The 20,200-nt window shown below is 37.8% G+C and overlaps 1 protein-coding gene across 2 annotated transcripts in view; it reads right to left on the bottom strand.

The window, feature by feature from the left end:
• ST6GALNAC3 (ST6 N-acetylgalactosaminide alpha-2,6-sialyltransferase 3) overlaps positions 1–20,200 on the bottom strand; it is a 220,775-nt gene that overhangs the window by 101,611 nt on the left and 98,964 nt on the right. For both annotated transcript variants that reach the window (XM_071750435.1, XM_071750436.1), the window contains exon 2: positions 18,450–18,644. In XM_071750435.1, the coding sequence (XP_071606536.1) occupies positions 18,450–18,644 (195 nt within the window). The remainder of the gene's footprint in view (positions 1–18,449; positions 18,645–20,200) is intronic.

The raw sequence follows: 20,200 nt of genomic DNA, 5'->3' as shown, positions 1-20,200 counted from the left end.
GAACATAAAACTTTGTAAAAGTGGTTAAGTTAATACAAAAACTGCAACAAAAAAGTAAATACAGTTTCAGAGCTAGCCATCTATTTTCACTATTACTTTAGGCATTTTGTGAAAGCCTTTCACTCCCTTAGAGATTTTTTTTTAATGCAATACTCTTGAATGTTACACAATAAAAGGAAAAAGAGGCAACTAAAGACATTTCCAGTGGAAAATTAAAATAATTATTAAGTACTAGGTGCAAATAAATGGTCACTTGCAGCTTATTTTCTGCCTTAGAAACATTCTACTATGCTTCTTTTGTTCCATTACTCTCCTAAAATTAATTTTCTTAAAGGAGAAAAAAAGTCCCTGTGCATCAAGAACTACTGGTTCTGGAAAAATGTATAAATGGTCCTTCAAAGATGATGTCTCAATACTTTGATACATAATGTAGGCGCTTCCATTCATATCTTGTCACCATGATATCAGTTTTTTATTTCAGGTTAAATCTTAGAAAAGGGAAGAAAAACAATCGAGTTTGTGGAGAGAGCAAAATGAAAATAGACTGAGTTTTTCAGGCTTTCTAATCCTGAACCTGTCACCTGGAGTTATTTTTTGATACTATTGCTAATGCTGAAGCACAAGCTGTGCCTTTAGTATGAAGACAGACTTCATAGAATAGTTTGGGTTGGAAAGGACGTTAAAGGACCATCTAGTTACAACCCTCAACTTATCACAGAACATAGTTTTGCCAGGAAACAAGACTGCTTTAACTCTGTAACATCTTAGGGACAGACTGTGAAAGTAGACAAGTACTGGAGCAAAGGAGATGCCTTTAGGAATCCATGTTGGCAAAATTGGCTCTAGTTCAGGCTATTGGCATCCTGATTCAAGTAGACCACTTATAGTGTAGTTGTAGAGGCACAGCTCGGGAAAGCAGCATCAATAAAGCACTGATATAATTTGTTTGCATGCTTAATATAAAATGTCTTCTGTATACAGTCTTCTGTATTTTCTTCTCCATCGCCCTCCTGCCCCAGACTCCATTTTTCCAATTTTATGTTTATTGTTATTCACTGACACCCTGAAAAGTTCCAAATCACACAAGCAGTTAGCGTCAGCTAGAAAGCTGCACTTTAGAACCAAAATATCCAGCTCCAGATACTTTTTTTTCCAAAAGCAGAAATGGAGGAAATAAAATTATCTTCTAAAATGAGTTCTATGTCTAAAGACTGCTCACATTCAAGGGACAAGAGTCTTAGGAACACCATCCTCATTAAAAGATGTTTCATCCACATCATCATCAATAAGCCACCAAGAGTAAATGTAGAAGCAAAACTAGAAATAATGAAACATAGCGTGTAAGAAAAGATACTGCACTGAAAACATAACTAACTTCTTAAAGATAATTAAGCAAAGAAAAGTTCATTATCATGGACGTAAACTACTCAAACCTCTGACAGCCTGAAGTTTTCTGTTCTGCAGCATGATATCCAAGGTTCATTGCAAACCCCTGTTTATCCAACTAACTGCATTTCTCAGTAGTTCTACCTAATTAACAGTTCGGCAATGAAGGAGGCAATGGGGAGCGTATATATGTAAATACACCAAAAATATGCTAGGGAAGATTAAATGTTCAAAATCAAGCATTCAAAATTTAGGAAAGTGTCAGAATTGAGGTTTCTGTGCAGCCCTAATTGGGCAACCTTGTGTGCACGCATTATGATCCTATCTTTAATTACCCAGCCACCTACTATTTTTCCACTGGACCCCTGCTTGCACTGACTGACATAATGAGCAGCTACTGAATGCATTTGTTTTCCTGTTATTAGTCAATGTGTCCTCATGCCTCATTTATTGAGCACTATTTACACACTGCTCTGAGACTTATTAATTTCTGCCAGGGTTGTCATACAGCACTTACATTCTAGTAGCTCCTCTCTTCTCAAACACAGTTCTGAAGAGAGACAAGATTGTATTAGCCCTCTTTAGCAGGAGAGGTCTGAGAAGCTACGGTGGAAGTTATAAATTAAATCAAGACCTACACACTAACTGGCACATAGAACCTGGAGCAATTAGAATTCTTTGGTAATTTGCATATTCAAATAATTTTCATTGACTGGAGCTATCTCTGTGAAAGATCAGTGTTTCATAAATCAGACCCAAGGGTCTCAAACTAAGCATCAGAAAGTAAGCAACACACAATTAGTAAAAACATGTCTTGATTAGATTGGAATCACAGAAATTCTGTAACAGAGGCAAGAAGAGCATCTAGCAGCTAAAGTTAATGCAGTGGAAGCCTTGTCTTCCATTCTTCTAATGTCCTGACTCCTTCACATTTTACTATTTCCTCAGCAAAGGAGGCAGCAGCCCTAGCAACCTTCTGTATACATTTCCAGCTCCCACCAGAAATGGTAGAATCTGGACAATGAACAAGGCTGAAGTTGCCCCACTGTGCACAGCTGTGAATACATCAAAGAAGTCTGAATCAAAAGTGAACAACTGATTTCAATTATGGGATTTTCCAGTTCCTGAACCTTGACTTTGCAGCCGTGCAAGTGTTATGTCAGTTTCAAAGGTATATAAGCAAAAACACCCCAAGAGATCTGACCACAGTATGAGTGACACTTATATTGCCCATGGCAGGGCCAGAATCTTCCTATCCACCACATACATTTCAGTCAGCTAAACTAACATATTAGCAGTGGAAGTAGCAGGATAACACCCTCTACTTCAGTAGACACATTATTTTTTTTTTTAACTATAATATCATGAATGTTCTGGGGAAAATATTTTTCCAATAATATGTTTTTCTCTGACCAACAAATATGTCATTAAGAAATAAAGTATTAATATTAAAGAAACATTTGAAATCTTGAGTCTAACTGGCATTCATATTCCAAGATTCATTAGGTAAACTAATTAAGAGGTATTTAAAGAGTCTATGTTCTAAATACCTTTTTGTATCTTTCACCCGCCAGTTCTCATTTCTGGAATAGAAGTTATTCACTAGACATACAAGCCAGGTCATAAATTAAAGTCTAGAGGTCAGAACAGGGGCCTTTGACACAGGAAGCCTGAGCTGTGATCTGGCCTGCTGCTGACCTGCTTTGTGGTCAGAGGAAAATGACAACATCAAGGTCTCTTCCAGTCTGCAAAATGGGAAGGCTACTTGATCTCAAAGGGAATTTCATTGACTTTGTTGTATTACTGCTACTGAAAAAAGCCTTGCTACCTGAAACCTCTCCATGTGTGTGCAAAGGTGATGTATTTAGCATGGTCCATTTACCTAGGGAGTTATCATGCATCCTGCAAAAGCCTCATTTGCTCCCTGCACATGGAGATCAGTGAAGTTTCTCCATCCAGGAGTTACCCTGCAGGGACTGGAGAACAGACAGGCAGGGAAGCACAGCAGGGGAAACATGAGACACTGGCATGCACTCCATCAGTTAAATTTAAAATGAACTGAAAATTCTTTTAGCAAAGTCCTCCAAACTTGAAGATTTAACTACCAGTCAGCTCTAGATATGCTGCAAGCAAATGCAAGGATCCTACAATGGAATGTTGGATGAAGCCTTTCTGAGGTGCTTGCTTCCTGTGCAAAGCATAGGTATTAGAACTGAAAATATAAACTAGTTCTAGAGGAATTACTTCAACTGAGTATTCAAAAGTATAAAGAGGTCATTCCACTGCTAGTAAAATATAATTAGCAAAGTAACAAAGCATTTACTTATTCATTATATTTCCTTTGTACCAACACTACAAAAGAAAATTACTATCAGCAAAAATCTTTTCTGATGACAGTTTTTTTCTCTTATTAGCTCTGCAAAATGTATTAATCCTGAATGATATTTCCTTTGAGTTTTGCACAGCAGTGTGTATAAATAAATACCTTAACTGCCAGGACATAATTTTCAGTATGCTTGTCCCACTTTGGGTGTGTGTTTTCTGTTTGGAGCAGAGCTGTTCAAAGTTGCCACCATGGGTTTCAGTGCTGTAAATATCATCCCTTCTGAGGGCCACATTCCCAAAGTACAGCACAGAGGCCACATGCACAAATTGTGTTAGTGCTAATGCAAGCTCTGTGCATGCAAACCCATGCAAAGCACTTAGAAAATGCAGACCCAGACTCTGACCCCAGCACTTTGCCACTGAACCGGAATTGCTCTATTTAATGCTGTGACTGTGACACAAAATCATGTTTTTCAAAAAGCTTTCATTTAGCTAAAAGAACTCATTCTGGGACAAAATTTAAATAGATCATGATACAGAACTGCATTAATGAAGCAAATTACTCCCAACAACCTTGAAAACAAAGCAGATTGGCAACTGAACATAAGATTGTCTGGGGTTTATTGCCAGGTTTTTGTTTTGTTTTGTTTTTTGGTTTTGTTTTGAGTTTTTCTTTTTTTCTTTTTTTTTCCCCCACTGTAGAAGTCTGTTTTGTATTTATCTCAATTTCTTTACTTCTGGATTTTAAAAACAAATCCTTTGCCTGATAGCATAACAGAGCTGGCAGCACCAGTGCCTCTGTGCTAGAAGGTCAGAGATGCACATCTCTGACTGAGCCATGGGCTTGTATCCAATGCTGATGCTGCAGAAGAGTGTTTGGGGGATGTCATTGCACAGTTAGAGCTGCCTGCCTTCAGATGAGACATTAAATCAAGGTCATTTCTGCCCATCAGTGGGGACCACCTAGGTGAAAGGTAACAATCCCACAGCAATTTTTACAACAGCAGGACATAAGCACAATGGTCTTAATAATTTACTCCAAAGGAATAGTTTCTGAGATTTTTTGGAAGCAACAGTTAAGTAAAATTATAGAAATTCACAGGATCACCCAAGCCATGTCAATGACGTTGCCCCCCCTTACTTTGCAAAGCTTTCTCTGTTTAGGAGGAAGGGTGGCATCCTTCCAAGCACAATGAGAGCAAGGGATCCAAGTACACATAAACACATTTTGTATAGATGTAGCAAACACTTGTAAGTTTTTAGAAACAGATTCATAGATTTCCGGTTTTCCAAAGGCAAATTTGCCACAATAGTTATCAAATTAAGTTATTTTCATCCAGTCAGTCTGCTGCTTTAGGGAGAAGCAAAAAAAAAAAAACAAGACACATAAGAGTATGGGAAATAAAAGCTATTTCTGCACTATTTTCCTCTGAGCCCAGCAGTCAAGCTTATTCTATGGCTGGTGACAAAAGTGATGGTTAGTGGCCACCTACCCTCTCTCTGCTCCAGTGTTGTGACCACAGAGAGAGATTCTGATGAACAGATAATGGACTTATTTTAGCTTTTGTAGGATCAATCTATATTATAAGATCAAGAGCAGAAAGAAAGGATCATACAACTACAAATGGATGTCACTCTGAAAGTGGTGAAATATATCACATCTTTTAATAAGAACAAAATAGAACACTATAGAGACAACCTAAGAGGACACATGGGGTATCAAGTTCACCTGTTCTTAACCAAGCAAAAGTTCCTTTCAGGCTTTTTTGTTTGTTTTTTGTTTCCTTTATTTTAATCAGAAACTATATGGGAGGTGGCATACAGGACACCTTAACTGATTTGCAGGCAAGAAATTAGAAAACATGTTTTATAATTTCCTCTCAAAAGGAAATTGAGCATTTCAGGCATTGATAAAAGTAGGGATCTCCACTGTGTTAATTTGGGTAATCTTAGGCTGATCCTAAGGAAGGAAATACATTGCATTTTTCATTTGTGTGACAGGGGAAATACGAATGGAAGAATATCAGATAAAAGGCAAATTGGACTAAAGTTATTTTTGACTACAACTGAAAGTGAGGAGCAAAACCTAATATATGGATAATAGATAGTGAAATAAAAATAAGCATACAGATAAAAGCACTGCTTCTACAAAAAAGAGAAAAAAAATATTACACATATCCTTAACATTCATAATTGGGAAAACTCCATTGAAGTTAAAATTAGATTTTGAGAGTAATTTCAGTAGCTACTTGTTTCATTTCTGTAAAACTGTAATGATTTCATCACTAACAAATTCTCTAGGAATAACACACTGGAAGGCTAAGGGGTGGCACCATTAAATGGCACCCATAATTGGTACAATCAACTGCATATTACAATAAAGGGTGCATTTTTGGATTGCTGTTAAATGTACCAATTCGCCAGATTAGCATTTTGCTGAAAGCAACATTCTGAGCCTTCAAGAACCTATTACCTATGGACTAAAGCTCGTGTCAGGGCCATTTTCTGCTGCAAAATGAAACTGGGCATCCTTTCACAGTAGAATGTATATGATAGCCACAAATATGACTGATTACCATAAATAGTTTAGCTACAATGAGGCCAAACACAGAATTTTAAAATGCCACTGAGCGCAGAGCTGCGTATAACAGCTGTGGATATGGGGATGTTTCAGTCTTCTTCACACTTAAACTTTTGCAGGACACTGTGACCAGTGGTTTTCAAAGAGTGACAGAATTCGGATATGAACCTGACAAAAGATCAAATCCATTGAACAGGAAGAGAGTCTTGCAGGCACACACAAGGATCCTACAAAGAACAAGAACCAGAGATTTCATTTACAGAGATACTGGGAGCAAACCTGAACAAGCAATCTAGAAACACATTTGCCTTCCGAAGTCCTCTAGATCATTGAAAAATATTTACTACCTCTGTGTAGAACACTTTTTAAAGATTATCCTACCTCAAATAGAAGAAAATCGGAGAAACCTAGAATATCCTTAGGCAGACAAATACTTCATTGCATCTAAAAATAACTAATGGCTATACAGAGAGATTCTTGGAAAGAAAAAATGCTACACTCTATCTATGGACCTCTTAGGCATCCTCTAGCAATTTGAAAATTGAAACAGATCTAAACATGTAGTATGTGATGATATCTACTCACTCACATCTAATGTAGAAATGCCTGTTACTGATATGTAGCTGCTAAAATTATATTTATGTTTGAACCAACTTTGCAAAGCAAACAAGATTTTTCAAAGAAAAATTACATGCTTAGTGACTGAAGGGAAATTACTAAATGTCCTTTTGTGTTTAATTAAAAATTATAAAAAGATTGATTTTCAGGAGTTCAGAATACAACTTCCTTGATAAGTGGGACAATTATGCTGAAAATACAAGATTTATAAATGTATATACAGGTATTTTGAACGTACACTGCACTGATAACTTCCTAACTGATCTGGCACATTCTGTTCCTCTAATGAACAAACACATTTAAAATGCAGGAACACTACTGCACAATGAATGGAAACATGATAGCCAAAAATCCTGTTCCCAAGAATAACTCAAACCACTGAAGGATTTCTCACATGAACAAAAACAAAACAACCAAACCAAAGCAAAGAAAACCAAAAATCCCCAACAAGCACCAAAGTAAACAACCCAAAACCAAAGAAAAAAAATCAGTTCGCCTCTCAGCTCTAAACCTTTTTCATTGGCCTTACACAACACACATCCTTGTGAGCTTTTCCTTGTTAAATCTATTTTATCTTTATAAACAATTTTTAGGAGAAAATAATTGGTATTTGAAGAAAGAGTGGGAAAGCATGAGGAAAGGAACAAGCTGGGCACCATCTTGGAAAACAATGAAATTATTAATCTCATGAAAAAACAACCGAAAAATATTAGGAAAAATCTCAGGTAAATTGATATCTAGAAGCAGAGGTAATATTTTTATATCACCTTCTCCCTCCCATTACATTTGGATTCCATGTTGAGTTCTGGGAAAGTGAGACAGTGAGAAGTGAGGAAGGGATAGGTATTTGCTACAATTTAGGAAAAAAGGAAGAGTTTTGCTTGATAACATAGTGATGAAGGTGGAACTGCAATTTCTGTATATACTGGAAGAAGAATGAGAAGTGGAAATATTTGAGATCTTTAAAGAAGGAAGAATAGAGAGGTATAAACATTTGCAATATTTTTCATATTTCAGTCTGAGGAAAAAATGAAGTGTTGAACTATTAGTCCACTGCATGATCTTGCACTGTAAATATAAAACCAGACAGGCTAAAATCTGGGTTAACGTGGGGTATGGGCAATCATACACTACTGGGGAGATAAGCAGCCAATTGTTTTTTGTCCAGCTCTACATTTTACTTTGTGCATATGCAACTATGTAGCACTCCCAGAAACTAGCAGAAAAATATATGCATTATTCATACTATTCAAGGTGGACATACACTGTAGCTTTACTGTTTAGGGCTGGAAGTAATACCAGAGGAAATGGAGGCCTTCAAGGAAGACACTAATCTCAGAAACCTCAGTGTCACTATGATTTTTTTTTTTTAAACGATTCTGTTATGATAATAGTTGGGTTTGCAGAAAATTATTCCTGTGCTATTCAGATAACAACCTCACAGACGGCCATTTCTTCCCCAGGAAATGAAGAGTGGATAACACCCACCAGAACAGGAACAAGCCATTTAAGTGCAAGTGGAAAGATCTCCACATTGCTGGCTCCTATGTGATTATCAGCAGCCTAAACATAACAAATGTTTTAGATTTCATGGCAGTTTACCTTGTGTTCTTGTCAGCAGAGGTGGCAACGCATTTTAAACAAAAAACAGCATCACCTCCATCCAGTGCTTGAAAATTACTTCTCATCCACAATTATCTGACAGTTTTGCCTTCTCATTTTCAGCTATCACCGGCCTGCATGCCGACAAAAGACCATTTCTCCTTGATTCTTGTGCTCAGCTCCAAAGTAATTTATTAGGAGTTACACATGCTTATCACAGACAGACAGAATTCATGCAAAAATTAATGGCATCCTATGAAAGCTGCTATATATCATTATATAATATGTGCCAACACTGCTGTCACAGTAGCTGGATTGCCTCATCCTTTGTCAGTCAGAATAAAGCACTAGAGTAATAGAAAGATTACTTTTGTTGCTATTCTCACAATAAAGTTGTGACTGAAGCACAATGGTAATAAGTGATAATAGGTTTAGGCTAGTAGGTCCCCAATAATTTTTTCAAGAGTCAGTCTGACTGGCCTCATTTTACTTTTTGAACTTCACCAGAAATGACTTGATCTAGAAATGTTAATTTCTTTTTATAAGCATGAATCCTTTTGAAACATGACAAAAGTGAAGCAGTGAACAGTACTTTGGCACACACCAGCAGCAGGAAAGAAATTGAAGATAGTTTGTAAGAGTTCTGACTTATTCCTCTGCCTGTTCTCTGAGTGAGAGATAAACACTAATCATCTTTATTTTCCTTAATGTTATCAGCTCCATCAGTTGTCAGTGACACTGGGAATGACAAGGTGCATCCAACACCAAGGACCAACTGGAGCAGAAATGAGTGGACTCACCTTAATAGGGGATTCCACAGGATGGTTCCTCTGTCTCCCAGGTACACTCCTGGGGATACCCTGAAGTTCTGCCATTGAGAGGAGAAATGAAGAAACACCATCTACTACATGTTTGAGAAAATTGAATTCCTCTGGCTTTTAACTAGAGAGCCTGTCCAGCCTTAAAAACACTGAAAAGTGCCTGGACTCAGATTTTAGGAGACCCTGGCATGTCTGCAAATAAACTTTTTAGGGACTCACTCCATTTGCGAAAGAAGTTATTCTTATAATGTACATAAATTTAAAAATGTATATGAACTCAGCTGAGGTACAATTCTGCCATAAGTTCTACTGGTTCTTCCAGTTGCTTTTCCAAAGCCTGTCACTTGAGGACTGCATCAATAAAATGCATTCATTTTGGGGCTACATCTTACATCTATTCAAGAACCAAACCTTGTGCAGAATGTAGCAGTAGCTGGCTTGTTAAGAACAGCCTCTCATCTCCTAAATCTCCAATCTGTTGCTTAGAAGCTGTTCTGAATGGCAGTGTACTTTTGGAAAAGAGGTAATCCAGTGTTCTAGTGAAAGAAATTTGGGTAAGCGAAGGCCAAGAGAAACTGAAGAGGACAGAGGATGAAGAAACACATCAGCCATTTGGGACAACATGGATCTAAAATAGAAAAGCTAACAGGAAGTGATCCAGGCATTACAAATCTTCTACATGCTAGACGTACAAGCACAAGATACTGCATAAGTTCAAAAATGTTATTAAATCAATAAAATTAATTACACAGAAAATACCTGAGAACAAAATGGTCATTCATTGATCAGTTCCATAAAATACTGTATGCCATCAAATACAGGGTTATTGTTTTTACCAAAAGGCCAAACTTTGTCCTTCACCTTGGTGTTTAATTTCTATTGTAGTATATTTGCCAGTGCTGATCTAAGCTTTCAGTGGACTGCCATGGAACTACTTTGGGGTGACTCCTGTGTACTCAGGCACTTCAAAGGAATCTGAAGACACCTAATGAAAAGCTTACAAAAATAGGGTTTCAACTTGATGCACTCCACAAATTATGTTTTCTCTTTACAAGCATGAATCCCAGGCATCAGTTCTGAAAAAGGCAGAAAGGAGGGTGATAACATCACTGAAGGAGAAACAGGGAACTCAACCCAAATCAACTTGCACTTTGGCTGCTGTAATATTAATACAAAGTCTCTGAACTCTCCTGGCAGCTTCTAACTGGAGTAAGAAGCTTCTGCCCCATGGAGAAATACTGATCCAAGACCTGTGGTGTTTCCATCAGTTTCAAATCCAAAACTCTGGATGCTATCTAAAATAGATTCTTAAAGCTAAATTGAAGAAGGCATACTTGGAAAAAAAATTATATTTCTTGTGGAAAAGACGACTTCAGCGGTATGAACAAGGCAAAGGCAGTAACATGCACCCCTGGGGTAGGGGATGGTAATGGAGGATGAATTGCTGGTATTAAGCGGACAATCCCAAAATCAGTCTAGTAATTTCCTTGCACTCATTTTTGGAATTTCATTTAATGCTGGATTTCCTAATGGGCATGCCAACTTCTTTGCTGGATGACAGAAAACAACAGATTACTGTACTCTGACTAGCTGAATATGAAAAATGTATTAAATGGGGAAAAAGAAGAAGATGGATGAAAGAAATACTGCAAGTAACTGAGAACTTCATTTCGTCTCCTGTCCTCCACAGACTGAATTGCTTTTCATTTTAGGGTGCAGCCCCATGGACACAATTTACCACGACCTTTTCAACATTAGTGGTAATATTACTTATTGGTTTAGAGGTAGTTCAAATACTATATATGAAAACTAGACAAAATTTACAGATACACCCACTGAAAATGTAGTTCTTAATTCCAGATACTGTAGGTCTATCAAGTAGAGCTTTAAAATACACACACTGCTAGTACAGTAATGTCATTAAGGGCATGAGGTCTTTCACATGACAGTCATATAGCCCTCTTACTGACCAAATAATACATATTTGGTAGTATGGAAAATGGATTCAGTCAGACGAGAGAAACTATCCCAAGAAAAGCAATTATTGCTGGTTCAATCTGCATCTCCTCTAAGGGTCTCTGAGCTCATTTCTCTCTGTGCAGCGGTTACATGAGCCCACCTGTTCCATCCCTGTCTGAGAGCAAATAGAACAGATTAACAGCTCAAAAATGCATTTAAGGTTCACACTTTAATCTAACAAAAGGCCTAAGAGAAAAGACCTGTGTGGTAGAAACTTTTCACCAACTCAAAGAATGATAAAAAAGACAAAACTATGTATCCAATCTGCAGAGCCTTGCAGCAGAACCTGAAGCTGCCAAACGCAGGCTATGACAGATGGCCATGGGAACAAGCTTGGAAAGCAAAGGCTTTCAAGGAAGATGGCTGTGGGTTTGAAACTAGCCAGTAATTGTCAGGATTATCTGTGTCAGGAGTCTGTCTCTTGGGCGAGTTCTAGCTGCTGTGTTTACATGCACACCTGCACACGTTTGTGTAACTGTGTGGGGAAGTCGTAACAGCCTCAGGTCAGCTCAGTGCTGCTCATCTCTGCCAGAATAGCTGTGCTGGGCAAGAGCACAGAGAGCCAAAATCACTGATTGCCATAGCCAGCAGAAACCCCTGGTGTAGAAACAATTATATGAGCAAAATTCCATTTTCAAAGGTTCTTTTTACTCTATGATGTATGTTTTATACACCAACACAAAGTGTTCCTTAGCAGTAATCACTGCATCCAAAACAAAACCACTTTGCTGCAAAGGATACCTTCAGTCTCTCAGGAAACAGACTCCAGGTAGAAACTTGGAAAGATGACACAGAACTTCTGCTGGAGGCATCTTAATTTTTAAGCAGCAGTAGTGGAAGAATATTTATTGGGTAAATGAAACACCAAGAGGACACTTCGCTTGCTAGTAGAGCAAATCTGCTCATCCTTCATTTAGCAAGTATTAGTCACAAAAGCTGAAACCACATCACCGTGCCAGAATTCAGTTCTCATCCAGACAAAAAGCATATTCATGTTACAGCAAGGTCCTCCTTCCTTCTCTTGACCACAAGCTTTATCTGCTCATTACACCAGCCAGCCTTCCTTCCCTGTCCTCCCCAGTGGTTTAGACTCATTCAAGCAGCTGTTAAACCAAACCAAACCAAACCAAACCAAACCAAACCAAACCAAACCAAACCAAACCTCTTTGCTCTTTTCTGTAGCAGTCCAAGGAACGCTTCATGCAGTTTGTCTGGCCCACCTGCCTTTTCACTGAACCAGAACTTCACTCACTGGAGTTTGTTTATCATGCTGGCTAACTACAAAATTTAGCTTTGTCTCTTTTTTTCAAATGGTCTCAAGTCAATTTTCACAAAGCTGTGTATCTCATTTGGAGAGGCACTGTTCACACTTCTCACATGGAAAACAACTGGCAACTTCTCAGAGGGACTCTAGCATTGTCTAATGTAAACTAGCAGTAAAAAAAAAAACTCAGGAAATTACATATAACCAATGTGGATGGTAAATCTATGACACCAGCACCTTTTCTGGTATAGCCTGTAAGCTCCATTCCATCAATCCAGCCTATGGCTGTTCATTGTAGATATTTATTTCTACCAGCCCAGATTCTTTAGGGACTGACTTCTGATGGCACGGCTCACTGTCTGATCATAATCTCTTCTCAGGTCCCTTAGTATTTTTTTTTAAAGCAGAGCTGCCACAAAGGCAGCACAGCTTGACTCATCACATTCAGGCTCTGTGTGGAGCAGATTTAATTCCTTCATACAGAATACTTGATATATTTATCCTGGCACTTGACTTTTTCCTCATGAGACACCATCAGAGTTGTGGCAGCTTTAAAAACCTAATTCCATATATACAGAAGGAAAATGGCTGAGCTGGCAGGATTGACTCTACTGAGGACACACATCAACTGTGTTCCCTTCTCTCCCATAGGTTTATAAAAGCCTGAGTAGTTTCAAGTGGACCTTGCAGTTTATTCTGATGGTTTTCTCTTCTCTCAGGCAAAAAGGGAGTAGGAAAGAGGAAAAGGGCAGTGGGAACTCTGGTAATAATTTTTAGTTAGGACTATTTCTTTAATACAAGATGTACTCTTGGAGATGTTCATTCACTCTTGTCTTCAGCAGGAATTTTATTTTCAAGTGTGTGTCAATGGCTCCTAGAGCCAGGAATGAGAGCTGTGGGATAGTTAGCAAACAGTTTAGCTTTACTTCCGTTATTACTACTATTGTTATTATTATTACATGATTATAAGGCCAAAATCATATAACCGAACAATTGTTATAAAATTGTCTTTGAAGGCATATAAATGATAAATGACTATGAAACAGATGACCTTTTCCTAACAAAATATCCTATGAATTCTTATGCTGCAGCAATGAATAAGATCCCAAAGGAAAAGATAGGAAGGAAGTCATGAACATGTCAGAAATTAAATACTAAAGCAACTTTCTGTCCAGTGAGTTCAGTTGATGTAGGTTATTAGTCTAACATCCCGTTCTTCCAAGCAAGAGCATGAAATGAACAACCCTGAAGTCAGCAGTCTGGTACCTTCTGTTTTGACATGAAGCCCAGAGTTTTTTCCAAGTTACTCTTCATATTAAGTATAATTCTGCATCCATCACTAAGAGGCAAAACTTATGCCTTCCAGTGTTCATCAGTGGCTTTACTTATTTTTACTATTTCATATAGAAGTTTCAATTTTTTTTTTTTCTTACTCCCATATCTGGAAAGGAACTACTATTAAAAGATCCATCACATTCATGGCTATTTTGTGAACTTTTAAACTCAGTTATCCAAGATTTATAAGAACCTGGTCTCCCATGGTTAGCACAGATCCTTCCTATAACTACGCTCTAACGTGTTTGAAAATTATGCTGTTGCTAGTGTTGAAATGGTATTTGCCTTAAATTGAGTTCTTCCATACAACTTCTGGTAAAAAAGAAAAAAATTAAGAAACTAGAGTTAGGCTATATATTCACACATATATGTGGCTGCATGTGCCACAACTGGCAAGCAATCAAGGCTTGTATACAATTTTGTTCAGGTTATGGGACAAAATGGTATATGAGAATATGATTCAAATATATTTCTTCAATATCAACACCATTTTGCCTCTTTCTTCAGTTACAACAGGATTTTTCAAAAAATCTTAACTGCTTCAATACATCTTTTATTTAGTGCTCACCACTATACAATGAGATTCTTCAGTGTTCATGACATAAAGGCTCTTCTCTCCCTCAGAATTCATTTTAGATTAAGCCATTAGCTCTCACAGATGCAGTTTAATGTGGGGATTTTAGGTCATCTCAGAAGTTACCCTTTTCCAAGAACAGTGTAAATCTTCGTATAGTACTTGAAGATACTTCTTGTAATTATGTTTCAAGTGATATTGCAGCTGTATTTCAGATTTTAGGTACGTAGGAAACTGCTATATTATTTTAATACTGATGGTAGAGTAAAAATCTATTCAATATTCACCTTTCAAGAAGCACAATCAAATATCTAAGAACACTATTAGGCTTGCCTAGCATAAAGTTTCAAACTGCTAATGGATTTTAAATTGATGTCATAATGCTGCAATTTAAATACATGATGTTCATTAATTTTGCCAGAACTCTTTGCAGAATAGAAGTGGTATAAAAGGAGGAAGATTATATTTTTCTATACCTGCTATTTTGTAGCTGCTAGCTCATTTTTAATACACAAGAAGAATCATTACATCAGCTTGGGACGGGAGGGGTTGAAGTTTACTCAAGTTACAATAGGTTTAAATTAGGTAACCACTATGTTTTATCAAAGTAATATTTTCTATGAAAAAACAACAGGACTAAGATAAAGTAACTAGCACATGATAGGCATGATATTTCTTAAAGATGGATTTCATGGGACCTATCGCTGAACACCTATAGGTACAACAAAGAAGGACTGAATAAGGGACAGAAAGGTCACCTTGCTCATAGACCTCACTGAAAGGGCAGAAAACATGTAACTTGCTCAAGAGAGCAATATGGTAAAACTGTCAGCCATGGTCTCACAAATAGCAGGGACCCCCCTCTGCTGTGGACACAGAAGAGGGAAAAGAGATCACATCATGGGGGACTACCAGGAGGACTGCCTTCTTCTCTGGAGGGGAGGGAGGGCAGGTACTGAAGGCATATTTTCTAGGTGGAGAATCATCTATTTCAGAAATATCTCAAAAGTCAAATAAAATGTGTCTATACATAATGGGCCAGTACTTCACATCTAATGCTATTTCAAATATTGTATGTTTACTGTACTTAAAGTAAATTTTTCCAAAGCTGTTGCTATAGCTACAAATCAAGGAAACTGTAGAAACAAACCTGTATTATTAGAGATTAAGTTATGTCTCTCTCCACATTTTATATTAAATACTTGCATAAAATCTAGATATAGTTTTTAACGAGAGACAATACAGATGTTCATATCATGGGATTTCCTGATCATCTTTAATATAAATCACTGATCACTTCAGCCTTAAACAAGTAACTCATTTTCCATAATCTCATGTTTTCAAGTGTCATCCCACACAGCCTTACCCCAAAAGAAATCAGCTCCTCCTACTTCAACATTTTTCCTATGGATTAAAATCTTGTGGGCTTTTTTCATTTTTCCTCAGAAATGTGAATATGCAAGGAGGGAGCAGGAAAGGTAGTATTTCACTTGGTTTTCCTAGCTCTTCTGTCTCATCAGATGACTGAGTAAGTGGTAAATTAGTCTGCTGTTTTGTTGACTGTATATTTACTATTTAAGTACACCAAAAAGTTGGGATCAGAGAGCCCTGGCATGTTACATGTAGCCAGACCTCAGAGTGGAGCCTGAGAGGAACAGGTAAGGAGAACAGAGGTGAAGAAAAGAAGGGGGACATTGGAAACAGCTGAGGAAGAGGAAGGAATATTATAGGACAGCAGGAGACATGTAGGCACAGCGGGGTAAACAGGCTCCAAAGGAAACCCTGGAGGCCTATGAACACGTTCAACTGGTCTATATAGATTCTCTCAACAAAACAGAAAAGAGAAGGCCAAAATCTATGTCTTAAAAAGCCTTCTCTTCCATCTTCCCTGTCATTGCATAGTTTTCTCATAATTCATTATGGTATGGTTTCCTCATCTTCTGGACATTGCCCGCTGATGAGAAGGACTATGCCCCATTTTGCAAAAACCTTGACTACGTTTGTTTAGGACATTAGCTGCACTCACAGACTGGATATTCTGCCTATCTTACATACCACAGCAGCAATAAAACTAGAAAAGAATTTTATCAAATTAGCAGAAATTCAATGTATTTGAATTTGATCTTGAGGATCTTTAAAGTCTCTTCCAACCCTAACCATTCTATGCATTTGGCACTTAAAGAAATAAGAGATCTGTGGGTTTAATATCTATGAACAATTAAGAATTGATGGTCATTTTAGTGCAAGTAGTACTTAAATGTGTATTGTATGAAGCAGTCTGTGTTATAAAAATTGTAGTCTGAGAATGCTTTGGGTGTGAGTTGGGAATATAAGTCCTGTAAAAGCTTTTCACAGGGGCAGCACACTTCCCTCATACAGGGAATAATTAAGTCAGAAGACAGTGCATTCACAATTAGCAAAGCATGTTCATTATAATTTTAATTAGCAAAAATTAACGTAAACTGCAAATACAAGGGGAGAAACAAAATTACTGAGTTTAAGTAGTCCTTCATGACCTTAACTAAATTGAGACAAATGTCTTGCTAATCAATACTGGTCACCAACTTTTAGGACATCAATTTCTGCTTACTGTAGAACTTCCAAGCATCTTATCAAATTTAAGAATGAATTAAGGCTCTCACAAGATACATCCAACCTCTGATGAAGTCAATGGTGAATAAAAATGGATTAGCATGCTCATCTCTTCTCCAGTTATCAGTTCAGACTGATAGTGATCAAGTGACTGTGGCAGCTCTGCCTCATTCACATTCCATGCCTGATGCTGTGGCAACAGCCCAGGGACATGAAGAACACACTGCCCTCTCATTTTTAGTGGGTTCCTGGTCCTATCTTATTCTAAATATGCTGGATGAAGCCCTGGCCCTTTTGAACAAAACAGCAGCTCCCATTCATTTCACTGGAACTAGGATTCAGATCCTGATTGCATTTTGGGTGCTTCTCCTTTTTCTGCCTCCCCAAAACTATAGACCTCTCTCACTATAATTTTCATATTTAGCACTCTAAAGGTAAAATAATCACTAACTTGTCCAGTACACTTAGGGGACTAAATATCATGGAGTGTGAAAGTATTTTGATTCTCTAAAAAAGATGTTATGTGAAATATTTTCATTCATTAATATAATGCAATTTTATAAAGAAAAATAAGTAGGAGTAAGAGGAAGTCTGATAGCATTTCTCATAATAATGCTATAACTGATCAGGAACAACTTCTTGAAAGAATGAATTTTTTAATGCTAACTTATTTTGGAAGTTTACAGCTGTTGCAAGTAGTACAGAGAGAGACAGGGAGAGCCTGGGGAAAAAGCACCAAAACCAACCAACATCATTGTCAGCTAAGACAGTTTAAATCAGGAGTCTTTTTATCACACAAGTATTTTTATCACTCAGTAAGTGTTTTGCAAAGCAGACACAAGCCAAAGGATTCTAAAGTATAGACTGGAACTACATGCTTGACTTTTGAATAGCTACCAAGTGTTAATGTAATAGTTTGAGAAAAATTCAATAAACTTCTATCTCTCTAACTTTTCTACAATCACATTCATGTTCATTTTACAAATCATTTCCTGTTCTTTTCCCATGTATATACAATCTCAAATAAACTACTTCCTCTTTGGATATTCCCAGCAAAATTAAACATTTTTAGGACTTGATTACAAACACACACAAGAAAATTTAATTTTGAGTTAAAGGGACTGAAGACTTGAAATTAATTTTAAAAATTCCTCACACAGAAATTAAAAAATTCAATTGGCCTTTAAATGGTAGCACACTTTTAAAAGATACTGCTCAGAAACATTGCTTTACTTTTTACAGTGGGCAGTTTGTTTGAAAAGCAGTTATGTGGGATCAGAAAAAGAGAAATCTACTGGTCCCTTTTACTGTGCTTTTGATACTAGTTCTTACCTCTTGTGTTTTCACATTTATATATCCATAATGAGTTCTCAGAGGCTGCCTTTGGCCATTAGAAAACGGTATCCATTTGACACTGGTTTGTCCAAAGCAGTTTAGGATCAAAGGGAAAGTGACTTCATTTGTGAAACGAACAATGATCAGACAGAGGAATGCTGCAATTAAACTCACTGCGACAGCAGACTTTCTCTGTAAAGAGAACAAGAAAGAAAATAATTTATCAAAATTGAGAATTCATTTAATAGAAAATATATATATTCTAGTGTAGAGTGGAGGAAGAACACTTCAGAAAGCTTTATGTGAAATCATTTTTATGGTAGTCACCTTGCTGTATAAGGGGACAGGTGAATGGGTTGTTTCATTTTAATAAGCTTGCATTTCAGAGGTTTTGGAAGTTTCTTGTAGAACTGGTTGGAAATTAATCCATTTTGCTCAAAAAAAGGAGAGTTTATTTGTGTTTCAAAAAGCATTTATCAGTTTTTAATTTTACTTGCATTTCAAATGTAGATTTTTATTTAAACACTCACACCAAAGTGTCCAGTCCAAATAATCAGTGCTCTAGACACATGACAAATGCTCAAAGTAAAAATGCCATCTGCAGCCACACCATACAAAGTTTATTGCAAAGATGATCTCTACAAATCCTATTTATTGTGTATTAATTTTTAATCATTCCCATGCAAAAGAACTAAACTCAAATGTTTTAGAATAAATGGTCAGTGGAGTCAGGACAAGTCCTGAGTGCCCAGGAGCAGACTGTCCCTGTGTGCCAAAAAGCAAGCAGGAGGGGAAGAGGACAAGTCTGTCTGAAAAGGGAGATATTGAAAAAAATTCAGGTTAAAAACAGAGCTTACAGTCTATGAAAAAAAGGGCTGGCTACTCAGGAAGAGTTTAGGAATATAGTTAGGTTGGGTAGAAAGAAAATTAGAGAGACGAAGGAATGATTTGAACTCAATCTTGCCACTTTCATTAAGGATAACAAAGTCTTTCTACAGATACATCAAGGTCAAGAGGAGGAGCTGGGAAAACCTTCATTCTTTGTTGGACATGGGGGGAAATATAGTTAAAGATGAGGAAAAGGCTGAGGTATTTACCACTTTCTTTACCTCAGTTTCCAACAGTAAGACAGGTTGTCCTGAGGACAGCTGCTTATGGGGTTTGTGGAGAGAAATAGGAAGCTGAGTAGCTCCCCTGTAACCCTGGAGGGAACAGACTGTGACCTGCTGAGCCACTTGGATCCTCACAAGTCTATGGGACCAGATGGGATCCACCCCAGGGTGATGAGGGAGCTGGCAGAAGAGCTCACCAAGCCTCTCTCTCTCCATCATTTACCAACAGTCCTGGCTTACTGGGGAGGCCCCAGACAATTGGAAGTTGGCAAATGTCACACCAATCCACAAAATGGGACGAAAGGAGGACCCAGAAAACTACAGGTCTGTCAGCCTGACCTCAGTGCCTGGCAGGGTTATGGAGCAGATCATCCTGGGGGCAATCACACAGCACCTACAGGATGGACAGGGGATCAGACCCAGCCAGCACGGGTTTAGGAAGGGCAGGTCCTGTCTGACCAACCTGATCTCCTTTTCTAATCAAGGAACCCGCCTGGTGGATGAGGGCAAGGCTGTGGATGGAGTCTCCCTGGACTTCAGCAAATCCTTTGACACTGTCTCCCATAGCATTCTCCTGGAAAAGCTGTCAGCCCAGGGCTCAGACAGGAGCACTCTGTGCTGGGGTAGGAACTGCTG

Source organism: Heliangelus exortis, chromosome 8, assembly GCF_036169615.1.
Source record: "Heliangelus exortis chromosome 8, bHelExo1.hap1, whole genome shotgun sequence".
NCBI classification, from domain to species: domain Eukaryota; kingdom Metazoa; phylum Chordata; class Aves; order Apodiformes; family Trochilidae; genus Heliangelus; species Heliangelus exortis.
Note: the sequence above shows the minus strand (reverse complement) of the source record. Positions and strands in the feature narration are given on the sequence as shown.